This window comes from Paroedura picta, chromosome 10 (assembly GCF_049243985.1).
Source record: "Paroedura picta isolate Pp20150507F chromosome 10, Ppicta_v3.0, whole genome shotgun sequence".
Classification (NCBI taxonomy): domain Eukaryota; kingdom Metazoa; phylum Chordata; class Lepidosauria; order Squamata; family Gekkonidae; genus Paroedura; species Paroedura picta.
In genome coordinates this window covers 84,156,133-84,167,656 of record NC_135378.1, presented here as the reverse complement: position 1 = coordinate 84,167,656, position 11,524 = coordinate 84,156,133, and the positions used below count along the sequence as shown (strand labels likewise).

Sequence of the window (11,524 nt, the reverse complement as noted above, 5' to 3'; positions counted from 1 at the left end):
GTGTAGTGCTTCAGGAATTTAGGATTTACACAGACGTTAAGAAGACAGAGTTGTTTTTTAGACTCCGCTTTTCATTTCCCGAAGGAGCCTCAAAGAGGCTTCCATTCACCTTCCCTTCCTTTCCCCACAACAGACACCTTTGGGCATAGGTGAGGCTGAGATAGTTACTCGTCTATGAGAACAACTCTATCAAGACTGTGACAAGCCCAAGGTCACCCAGCTGGCTGCATGTGGGGGAACAGGGAATCAAACCAGATTAGAAGCCGCTGCTCTTAACCACTACACCAAGCCAGCTCCTGAGCAGGAGAAGGTGGGCACACAACATGGCATAGGGGCATAGGAGCTAGACAAGGATTTAGGAGTCCCAGGTTCGAATCCGTACTCTGCCATGGAAGCTCACAGGGTGAGCTTGGCTTTAGTTCCCCAGCATGCTGTGTGTTGTTGGGCTCCCCAGGAGATTTGGATAGCCCAGCTCTGACCTGGATAGCTGAGGAGAGCCCAGACTCTCTTCAGATCCCAGAAGTTCAGTAGGGTCAGTCCTGGTTTGTCCTTGGATGGAGGGCCACCAAGGAAGCCAAGGGTCACTATGCTAAAAAAGGCAATTGCGAACCACCTCTATTGATGTCTTGCTTCGAGAACTCTATGGAGGTCACCATAAGTCACCTGTGATGTCACTTTCCACTACTAAGATAGGTGTGCCTGACCTGGATGGACCAGATCTCAGAAGCTAAGCAGGGTTGGTCCTTGGAGGAGAGACCACCAAGGAATTCCAGGGTTGCTATGAGGAGGCAGGCAATGGCAAACCACCTCTATCCATCTCTTGCCTTGAAAACCCTGTGGAGTCACCATGTCAGCTACAACTTGGTGGCACTTTCCACCGTCTTGTTCAGGCAGAGCATCCCAGTTCATTCTTTGACCGAGTTGAATCTCCAATGGGTTTGGATGCTAAAATGGAAGAGAACCAAAACGTGTTCATTTGGCTTTTACTGTTGCTCATGGTCACTGGCGTAGCTGTCTTTATGGTTGGCCAGGACCTAGGTAGTTCTTGCAAACCCATCCGTGGAGTTTGTGGCAGTCATCATCATTCCAGTTACGGTCGGTCGATGAAGGCGTTATGAAGGTACAGCTTGACTCTGATTGGCTGACATGCTGTGTTTTGTTGGGCTTGCCAGCAGACCAAAACCTAGGAAGAAGAGCTTCAATTACCCAGAAGATCCAGAGAGATGCTAGGTCTACATATACAGCAAATCATGGTAGGAAGGACACATGGAGAGCCCCGAAGATGCTGGATACAACCTCCAGACTGTAGGTGGGGCAATTGGGTTTTTGTGTGCATTCATTTTTAAGAAATAAAGAAGAAGAAGAAGAAGAAGAAGAAGAAGAAGAAGAAGAAGAAGAAGAAGAAGAAGAAGAAGAAGAAGAAGAAGTTCTTCTTAGATGCTGCTTTTCTCTACTCGAAGGAGTCTCAAAGCAGCTTACAGTCACCTTCCCTTTCCTCTCCTCACTTCCTAAAGCTTTTTTTAAAATCTAGCATAGAAATGAAAGAAACTAATTCCAGTTCCTTTTAAGAATGTAAGAGAAGCTATGTTGGATCAGGCCAATGGCCCACCCAGTCCAACTCTCTGTGTCACACAGTGGCCAAAATCCAGGTGCTCTCAGGAGGTCCACCAGCAGGGACAGAGCTTCAGAAGCCCTCCCACTGTTGTTGCCCCAAGAACCAAGAATATAGAGCATCACTGTTCCAGGCAGAAGAACATAGGAGAAGCCATGTTGGCTCAGGCCAATGGCCCATCCAGTCCAACACTGTCACACAGTGGCCCAAATCCAGGTGCCAGCAGGAGGTCCACCATTTCTAGTGGGTTGTAAGCACCATCATGTCCTGCAGCAGGGCATTTCCTACGTAGGGTCACCATTTCTAGTGGGTTGGGCCAAGTGTGCCATGGTTGGAATGTTCCCCATTTCCCAAGGAAGAGGAAAGTCTGGTAAGATGAACATTTTATGGAGGGCATCAACAAAGCAAATTCTACAGGGCAAATTCTCTCAGGACCAGCACGGTCAATATATCCCAAAGGTGGAGGGCTCTTCCTTCTGCCCATTGTGTCTCAGAACATCCTGCAAGCATGAATATTCAGACGCTCTGCAACTTGATGGCTATCTGTCTCAACTCACTGTTTTTGGAATCGGGAGCCATCTGTCCATGCCCACACGCCCTTCTTGTTTTCATCTGCCAGGCCGATCCAGGAAGCTTGCTTGAGCTGAGACGTGATGAAGTCCTAGAAGAGGAGACAGAGCCATGCAGAAGGTCAAAGCCAACTACCTGAGCAGGATCATGCAGGGAGATGCTATCTTAGGCAAGCTTCTTATTCAACTTGGTTCCCCCCAACCTCAAGAGGGAAATTATCATTGCTGGCCTCCTGCAAGGCTGTTTTAAGTAGGAGAGCCAGTGTGGCATAGTGAATATAATGTAAAAAGTTAAGAGAAATCATGACGAGGAGAAGTAGAAGAAGAAAAAGAAGTAGAAGAAGAGCGCTTTTTTTTTTTTTTGGTACCCACTTTTACTACCCAAAGGAGTCTTGATGAGGTTTCCAATCACCTTCCCTTCCTCTCACCCTAACAGACACCCTATGAGGTGGATGAGGCTGAGAGAGTTCTGAGAACTGTGACTGGCCCAAGGTCACCCCGATGCCTGCATGAGAAGGAGTGGGGAATCCAACCTGGTTCTCCAGAATAGAGATCACCATGCCTAACAAGGCCCCCAAGCTGGCTCAGGGCAATGGCCCATCCAGTCCTACACTCATCACACAGTGACCCAGGTGTCACCAGGAGATCCACCATGGGACCAGAGCTCCAGAAGTCCTCATACCGCTGCTCCCCCCCCCCAAAAAAAAACACCAAGAAGACATAAGAACAAAAGAGAAGTAATGTTTGATCAGTTCAATGACCCATCCACGCCTACACTCTGTGTCAGAGTGTCCAAAACCCAAGGTGTCACCCAGGAGGTCCACCAGCAGGGTCCTATGAACATAAATGAAGCCCTGTTGGGTCAGGTCAGTGGCCTATACAGTCCTACACTTTGTGTCACACAGTAGCCAAAACCCCAGGTGCCATCAGGAGCTCCACTAGCAGGGCAAGCATCTCCCAGTAGGATCCCAGAAATTCAAATCCCAGTTGGTGCCTTGGACGCTCACTGGGTGTCCTTTGGTCAGTCCCACTCTCTCAGCCTAACCTACCTCACCAAGTTGTTGTCAGGATCAAATGGAGAAGGATGGAAGTTGTTTTGGGTCCCCGACGAGGAGAAAAGTGGGGTAGAAGCGAATTAGGTAAGTATTAGAACAAGGTCGTGAGTGCAATATAACTCTGGGCCCTTGGCCATGCTGTCCACATACTGAGTTGGGTTGTTTTTATTAACAGTATTGATACTGAGTGGGGTAAGAACCAACAAAAGTGCTGGCCGATGAGAGCATAGGGACTTTAAAGCCAGGAACAAAAGAAGGACAAGATTCCACACACCTGCTCTTCATTGTTGAGGACAGAAGCCAGGTGAGCATCCCTGGAAGCACAGAAGTTCTCAGCGTCAGGCCAGGTTTTTTCTCCTTTGGAAAAGTAGTAGAGGCTCTTCCCATAGAGCACCCAGGAGGCAGAAGAGCTTCTCTTGGTTTTCTTGAAGAGGGCTTCTAAGAGGGGAGAAGTCCAGACAGAAGAACATTGGGTAGAAGATCTCCTACTTGGTGTATTGGTTGTTTCACCATCTCCTGGATGCTTCGGGCTGATCTAGTATTGAGGAGGGGGTTGGACTAGATGGCCTGTATGGCCCCTGCCAACTCTAAGATCCTACGATTCTTTCCTTAAGAGTTTCCCTTGACTATGAGGGTCTCCATGGTCATTGAGGGAAAGGGAACCCACCTTCCTTCATCCTTTTCCCATCATAAGCACTGTCCTGTTGTGGGTGTCCTGCATAGTGCAGGGGGTTGGACTACATGACCCAAGAGGTACCTTCCAACTCTATGATTCTAGGATTCATCCCAATGATGACGTCTCACTGCTACCATCAGTAAGAGTATGGTTGCCAGCTCTGGGTTATGGTTGCCAGCTCTGGAAATACCTGGAGATTTGGGATGCATTGCCTGGGGAGGGCAGGGTTTGGCATGGAGGGGGACCTCAGTGGGGTACGATACCACCACGGTCCATCTTCCAAAACAGCTATTTTCTCCAGGGGGACTGATTTTGGTCAACTGGAGTTCACCGGGTGCCTCCTGGAAGTTGGGAATCCCAGGAAGAAGGCAGACTGGGGAGGGCTGAGATGGGTTGGCGGTTGACTTGTCAACCACTCAGTGGGGCCTGGCAATCTCCTGGAATCACAACAGAACTGTGAACCACAAGTTTCAGCTCCCCTGGAGAAATGGGCTCCAAACAGAAGAGAGAGCTGGCTTTTGGGTATCCTGTTTTTCTCTACCCGAAGGAGCCTCAAAGCTCTCCTCACAACAGACACCCTGCGAGGTACTTGGGGCTGAGGGCCGAAGGCCACCCAGTGGTTCTCATGTGTCTCAAAGGGGGTATGATTGCTTGTTCTTCCTCTCCCTACTACAGACACCCTGTGAGGTAGATAGGACTGAGAAAGCTTTGAGAGAACTGTGACTAGCCCAAGGTCACCTAACGGACTGCGTGTGGAAAAGTGGGGAATGAAACCCAGTTCTCCACATTAAAGGCCATGACACCAAGGACTTTGAAGCATTGACATAGCCAGCATGGTGTAGTGGTTAAGAGCCATGGTTTCTAATCTGGTCAGCCGGGTTTGATTCCTTGCTCTTCCACATGCAGCCAGCTGGGTGACCTTGGATTACAACCCTGATAGAGCTGTTCTTACAGAGCAGTCCTATCAGAGCTCTCTCATCCCCACTTACCTCACAGGGGAGAGAAAGGGAAGATGACTATAAGCTGCTCTGAGACACAAGAGGCCTGCTGGGTGACCTTGGGCCAGTGCCAGTTCTCTCACAGCTCTCTCACAGCCTGACCTACTTCTCAGGGTGTCTGTTGTGGGGAGAGGAAGCGTAGGCGATTGTAAGCTGCTTGGAAACTCCTTTGGGTAGTAAAACGTGGGGTACAAAAAAGCCAGCTCTTCCTTTATGATTTCAGTAAACTTTTTCTTAAATCTAAACCCAATTGAAATCAACAGAGCTACTTACTGTAGTCTTCTTTCCACTTCTGGAAGTCTTTAAGGGCCTGGTGTATTTCCTTGGGCAGTTTTTCTATTTCATCTGCCACGCGCTGGGCTAAAAGTGACCCGAGAATTAGACAGTGAGCTTCCACCAATGAGCCGTCCCAAAGCTTCTCTATCGCCAGGTATGCTCCCTCCTGGAGCCTGGCTTTCTCCCACCCCGTCAGCCTTGTTCCAGCCCTTCCCTTCCCTTCCCTTCCCTTCCCTTCCCTTCCCTTCCCTTCCCTTCCCTTCCCTTCCCTTCCCTTCCCTTCCCTTCCCTTCCCTTCCCTTCCCTTCTTCTGTTCCATTTAATATTCTCCCCAGTGGAAGACACGGCATGATGTCACTTCCAGGATAACCCGGACGTGACATCACACACCTTTAGGAACTGACAGAAACTGCAGCCAAACCATCAGAGCGACTGAAAATTCTGGTTTAACCAGGGAGTTCCTGGTGATTCCAGAGAGGTTTGACATTCAGGTTGCCAGGGATTAAAACAGAAAATGTTTTTCTCTCACCAGCCTCCAGAAAGTCGGAAGAGGCTGACAGCCACGCAGCTGTTGACGGAAAAAGGTTTCTTCTACATTCCATACAATGTGTGGAGTCAAAGCCAAAACGTGGACTGATTAATGACACGTTTTCAATATAATTTCTTCCGTGGCATAACTATAGAGGTAAAAACTGACGACCATATTACACGACTAGTAAATCTATTTCTTTATTTCTTACCTTTATATACCACCTTCCCTTGCAGCTCAGGGCGGTTTACAAAGAACGTGAAACCACTGGCAGATGTAACATAAATTCAATCATGGTATCGATTAACAATAGCAACCGTGTCAGCAACAATAGAAGAAGAAGAAGAAGAGTTGGTTCTTATATGCCACTTTTCCCTACCCGAAGGAGGCTCAAAGCGGCTTACAGTCTCCTTCCCTTTCCTCTCCCCACAACAGACACCCTGTGGGGTGGGTGAGGCTGAGAGAGCTCTGATATTACTGCTCGGTCAGAACAGCTTTATCAGTGCAGTGGCGAGCCCAAGGTCACCCAGCTGGTTGCATGTGGGGGAGTGCAGAATCGAACCCGGCTCGCCAGATTAGAAGTCCGCACTCCTAACCACTACACCAAACTGGCTCTCAGTAGAACTACCTAATCTAATGAAGGTCATAGATTTGTGACGGATGTGTTATTATCCTAATTTTAAGTGGCCTCGAAGAGATGTTCACATTTACATGAAATACAATAAATGACATTCTTGGTTAATAAAGTCCATAACATGCTTTCTCAACCAGGGTTTCATGAAACCCTGGGGTTTCTTGATGGTCCTGGGAGGGTTTCCTGGATGGGTGGGAGTTCATTAATTTTAATATATATTTTTTTAAAATTTGTTAAGCATTTATGGGGTGATATTACCATATATGGTCATGTTGACCCCCCCAATGGCCAATTATGGGCCTGGAGGAGGTGGGAAGGGGAAGGGCCCAGGGTGGGCATCTCCACAGCTCTGCTTCCCAATCCCAACCATATTCTGCATGATCATGCTGCTTCTGGGGTTTCTTGAAGCCTGAAGAATGTTTCAGGGATTTCTCAACAGTAAAATGTTGAGAAAGATTGGGCTGTAATATACATTGTAACATTTGCTTCCTCATAGTAATAATGATTTGTTGTCAGCATAAGTTTACAAACCCGACAAGATCCATATTGGTCACCAGTAATAATCTCTCTCTCTCTCTCTCTCTGTGTTCCCAAAATGATGGTGTAACGTGCAATTAAATAGTCCACGTTTTAGCTTTGACTCCACACGTTGTATGGCATATAGAAGATTCTTGTTCCATCAACAGTAGCCTGGTTCTCAGTCTCAATCTACAGTTGGGGCCTGGAGGATTCCCCTATTTTGGAACTCTCCACCCCCCACCCCCATTTTAGGGCTTTCAGAAATCAGGGGAATTTACCAGGAGCTGGGAAAGAAGAGCTAGGAAGTAATTCAGTATTCTTATTTTTGTTGTGTGTTTGCCCATATTGTATTAGGGTTCCCCCACCCTTTCCTCAGATGTTTTGCTCCCTCTAGTGGTCACTTCGATATTACAATGTTGTATCTCCAACCTCAGGAATGGAACTGGAATGAAACTTGAAGTGACCATTAGAAGGTGTCAAATACATGCAGAGAAGAAAACAACAACATGCAAGCAATTAAAATCAAAGTGTGATAAAAGCCCTTGATGAATTGCAGCTTGGACATGTATGTATGTGTAAAGGGCCACCAAGTCATAGTGAGGGCTGAATGGAGGTGGTTTTTGCCATTGCCTGCCTCTGCGTCACAACTGTGGCCTTCCTTGTTGACTCCCATCCAAGTACTAATCATGGTTGACCACTACCTAGCTTCTGAGATCTGGCTCATTTGGACTTTCCAGGTCAGGGTATTCATTTTTGATGGGCAGGTTTATCTAATGGATAAGACAATAGAGGGTTTAACAAAAGACCTCTCCCAATAAAGCTTCCTTAAGCTTGCAAACAGGAGAAGACCTAATCATAGACTTATCCATGTTAACTACTGTGGCTTTCTTATTCTTTCCTTCCTCTAAAACAGGGATTTCCTTCCAAATCTTCTTGACCATCCGCTTACCTCTCATGCGTTGGAACTCTGGACGCTTGTAGGTAACTGACAAAGCATATCTCAGTTCTTTCATGGCTGCATCATGAGGAGTCTTGGTAAGCTTCACCTTCAGATCTAAAGAGAATTACCTAATCAGGGTTGCCAGCCCCAGGTTGGGAAATACCTGGAGATTTGGTGGGTGGAGCTGAGGGAGGGTGGGGGTTCAGAAGGGAGGAATCTCAACACAATATAGGTTGGTTCTGCACATACATTTTTTCCCATTGTTGATCTTGCTGAATTCAGATCAATCTGAACCCAGGTCTTCTGCCTTTGTTTCCTCCCAAATTGAAATAGACATCGTCCTCTACACTTAATTCTGTGGCTGCTGTCTCCTTCCCATTTGAATGGGGAAGCTTAGAGGGGGGAGGGGTGTAGTGGTCACAAAGCTCCAGCCAGCACTGAAAGAGCACAAGGCTGGGGAGGGATTTAGTTCCTGCCTTTTGTCTCCTCTACAGCCAAAGCAAGTGGGGAGAGGGAGAATGGAGCACGAGGCTGAGGAGGGGAGAACAAAGGCAGAAAGACAATCCAAAAGGCCAATCTCGGCACATAGAAGTGTGGGCTTGGAGCACAGTCTCTTTAGAAATGAGGGTGGTTTTCCTGCAGTCTTTGAATTGATGCCCTGACCAATCAGTGACAGACTGCTTTGATACGTCAGCATTGGAGGAAGTTAATCTGGCAAAACTCAGAACATCTTCACTTGAAATACTGGAGCTTTTGTTGTGTTTTTCTCAAATGAAACTATTATATCCACTACTGGATATCGTGGGGAAAAGATAGTGTCACCACGGATGAATCACAGATGTCACAGAGGGAAAATTTAAGGCACTAAATACCAAAATTGATATTGAATCTTGGTGTAGATCAGTTTTTTAAAATTTGGGTTCACGGGGATAAAAAGCCGAAGGCAGAGTCTGCCATAATGGCATGGATCAGTTCTCCAGTGGAGCCGATCTTTGTAGTTGGAGAACAGTTGGAAAACCAGGGAATGTCAAGGTCTGGCAATCCTATGCCCAATAAGCCTTTATTAATTTATTTTATTCATTAAGAATATTCCTATCCTGCCTTTCAGCCCAATCAGGGCTGCGAAAGCAGCTAACAATCTAAAACAGCAGTATAAAAACACATCATAAAGCAAGTCAAATGACAGAATTAAAATATGCACAAACACGATAGACAAAGATGACAAATGACAGACAGACAGACGGATAGACAGACGGATAGACAGACGGATAGATGGATAGACGGATAGACAGATGGATGGTAGAGAGAAACACTAATTAAAAACAGATCAGGAAGGAGGGATTACTAAAGGAATGCCAGGAAGTGACTACTGAGAGAAGTAAAAGAAGTAAAAGAAGACAGTTGCTAGACCCTTGGTGAAGATGGGGGTCCCCCAGTGCCGGACCCCATCTTCCGTCTGCCAGTCAGCTGGCTGTTGGGTCAGTGAACTAACTGATAAAGAACCCAGCTCTCTGGGTTCACCTGCACCAGTAGAGAAATGTAGACATAGTCTGAGAGCAGAACTCCAGATTAAAAGGAAAAGCGCTCGGCTCATGGCTCTACGGCAGCTCATGGCTGAAAGTGATGCCAACTTGTCACAGGATTAAGGCCACACAGGTGGCTGGTTGCTATACAGCGGCTTGAGAGATACTGTGTAGAAGTTCATGTAATTAGATGCTGACACTCTCTCACCTCAATCTCCAACCACACCTGTGTTTTAACTTATCTCTGGATTCTTGACCTACAGTTTTGGAACAAGGTCACGTTCTGGAAACTCCCCTGTCTCCGTCCACTTGTGGGTTTGATAAAACCTCTGCAGCTCAGTTCCAGCATCTAGCCAGCTATTACTTGGGGATATGAAGCTTGGTCTTCCAGAACTCTTACCCACAATGCACATGGGCTTTCTTGACATTCTATGTTTGGTTCCAGCTATGTGCAACATAAATTCCATTATCCCTTCCTCATTGCAACCAAAGCCAACCCTATGAAGAACAGGAAGGGACGTGGAAGACGGCCACATAGTGGCTACGCGGGACTTACAGAGGCCAGTCATGACGCCGATGACAACAAGACTCACAAACGCGATGCAACCAAAGATCCCGTAGGCAATGCTGTAGAGAGAGACTTTCACATTTGATTTTTTCTTGACGTCCGCGACTTGAAAGACAAAGGGGAAAGGTGAGGGGACCTTACCTCTCTTTCCCAGCATGCTCCATGTCAGCTTTCTTTCAGAAGCAATGCCTCCCAACTGATGGTTTGAAGGTTCAAGGGGGTAGTGAGTTACAGTGGCTGAGCGATAGAGTTGTGAGTGTCCCGCATAGTGCAGGGGGTTGGACTAGATGACCCAGGAGGTCCCTCCCACCTCTATGATTCTAAATTCCATCTAAACCTCCAGATGACGTTCCTGACAGTAAGGGCAGTTTCTCAATGGAACAGGCTTCCTCGGGAGGAAATGTTTAAGCAGAGGCTGGAGAGCCATCTGACGGAGAGGCTGATTCTGTGAAGGCTCAAGGGGGTGGCAGGTGACACTGGATGAGCGAGAGGGTTGTGAGTGTCCTGCATAGTGCAGGGGGTTGGACTAGATGACCTAGGAGGTCCCTGCCAACTCTTTGATTCTATGATTCTGTGACGGAAGCAAGCACCGTCAGGTCGCCACCAACTCTGAGTGACCCAAGCCAAGGGGCTTTGGAGATAAGTGAGAAGCAGAGGAAGTTTGCCATTGGTGTCCTCTGTGGAGCCTTCCTTGGGGTCTCCTCTCTGAGTACTGCTCAGTCTCCAAGATCCGATGACATCAAGTTAGCCTGATGGGCCATCCAGGTCAGAACATCTGACATACTGTCTAGTCACAGCTGGCTTACATCCACCCAGCAGGGGGCTTTGGAGGCCAGTAAGAAGCAGAGGTGGTTGGCAGAGCCTTCTTTGGTGGTCTCCCATCCAGGACTTACGGACTTACGGCAACTCCAGCAAGGGGCTTTTGAGGTCAGGGAGAAGCAGAGGTTGGTCCTCCGTTGCCTTCTCTGCAGAGTCTTCCTTGGTGGTCACCCCACCCCACCAGACTTCCAAAGGAGCTAGCAGGCTCAAAAGGCTTAGGGACCCCTACTCTAGAGGAGCAGCAGAAAAAGACTCTGCCAGAAGCCCAGAAAGGTCAGTTTCACAGGAAATCTTTGGAACCTTCTCAACCGGCCGGAGCACAGAGGACCAGATCCGGTGACCGACCGGGATTCGAAGGCTCCCTTACCGTCTTTCTTTTCAGTCTGTTCCATGCTTGTCTTCTGAGCATCTGTTTCGTGAGAACCCAGCTGCAGCCTCCATCCCTGGCTCCCCTTGGCTCTGCCTGCTTGGCCCTCCTCCTTGGTCCTGCCCACAGAGCCCACCCTCCACAGCTCCTTGCCCTCCAGAGGCCTGCTGATTGGCTGCCTGCTGAGCCTATCAGGCAGTGGGAAGGTGTGGACTATGATGGCACAAAGGGGGCCGCCCCTCCAGCATCCTCTGCCAGGCACAGGGGTTGAGCATCCTAGCCTGCTGTTCTTTCCTCAACTTATTTATCTCCTAATCTCAGGTATACCCCACCTTTCTACTTCACCGTGACCTGCAGGGGCTTACGTCCTTCTCCGCTCCGCTGTTTTGTGGCTGCTACAACAACCCTGCAAAGGAGACTAGGTTCAGAGTCAGAAGCA

At 48.0% G+C, this 11,524-nt stretch overlaps 1 protein-coding gene across 1 annotated transcript; it reads right to left on the bottom strand.

The window, feature by feature from the left end:
* Positions 1-968: 968 nt before the first annotated feature.
* Positions 969-11,240, bottom strand: LOC143820007 (uncharacterized). Its single transcript, XM_077302362.1, has 7 exons — positions 11,086-11,240; positions 9,888-10,004; positions 7,818-7,922; positions 5,184-5,270; positions 3,511-3,674; positions 2,170-2,273; positions 969-1,183 (listed from the first exon to the last, which is right to left on the bottom strand). Exons 1-7 carry the CDS (start codon positions 11,108-11,110, stop codon positions 1,018-1,020), a joined length of 768 nt encoding a protein of 255 aa, XP_077158477.1. The 5' UTR covers positions 11,111-11,240; the 3' UTR covers positions 969-1,017.
* Positions 11,241-11,524: the final 284 nt, after the last annotated feature.

Excerpts from the sequence above, each read along its gene's own strand:
- LOC143820007 (XM_077302362.1), bottom strand. The coding sequence starts at position 11,110 with ATGGAACAGACTGAAAAGAAAGACG. Across the intron at positions 10,005-11,085 it reads ACAGACTGAAAAGAAAGACG|TCGCGGACGTCAAGAAAAAA; the intron begins GTAAGGGAGCCT and ends TTGTCTTTCAAG. Across the intron at positions 2,274-3,510 it reads TCCTCAACAATGAAGAGCAG|GACTTCATCACGTCTCAGCT; the intron begins GTGTGTGGAATC and ends CTCCTCTTCTAG.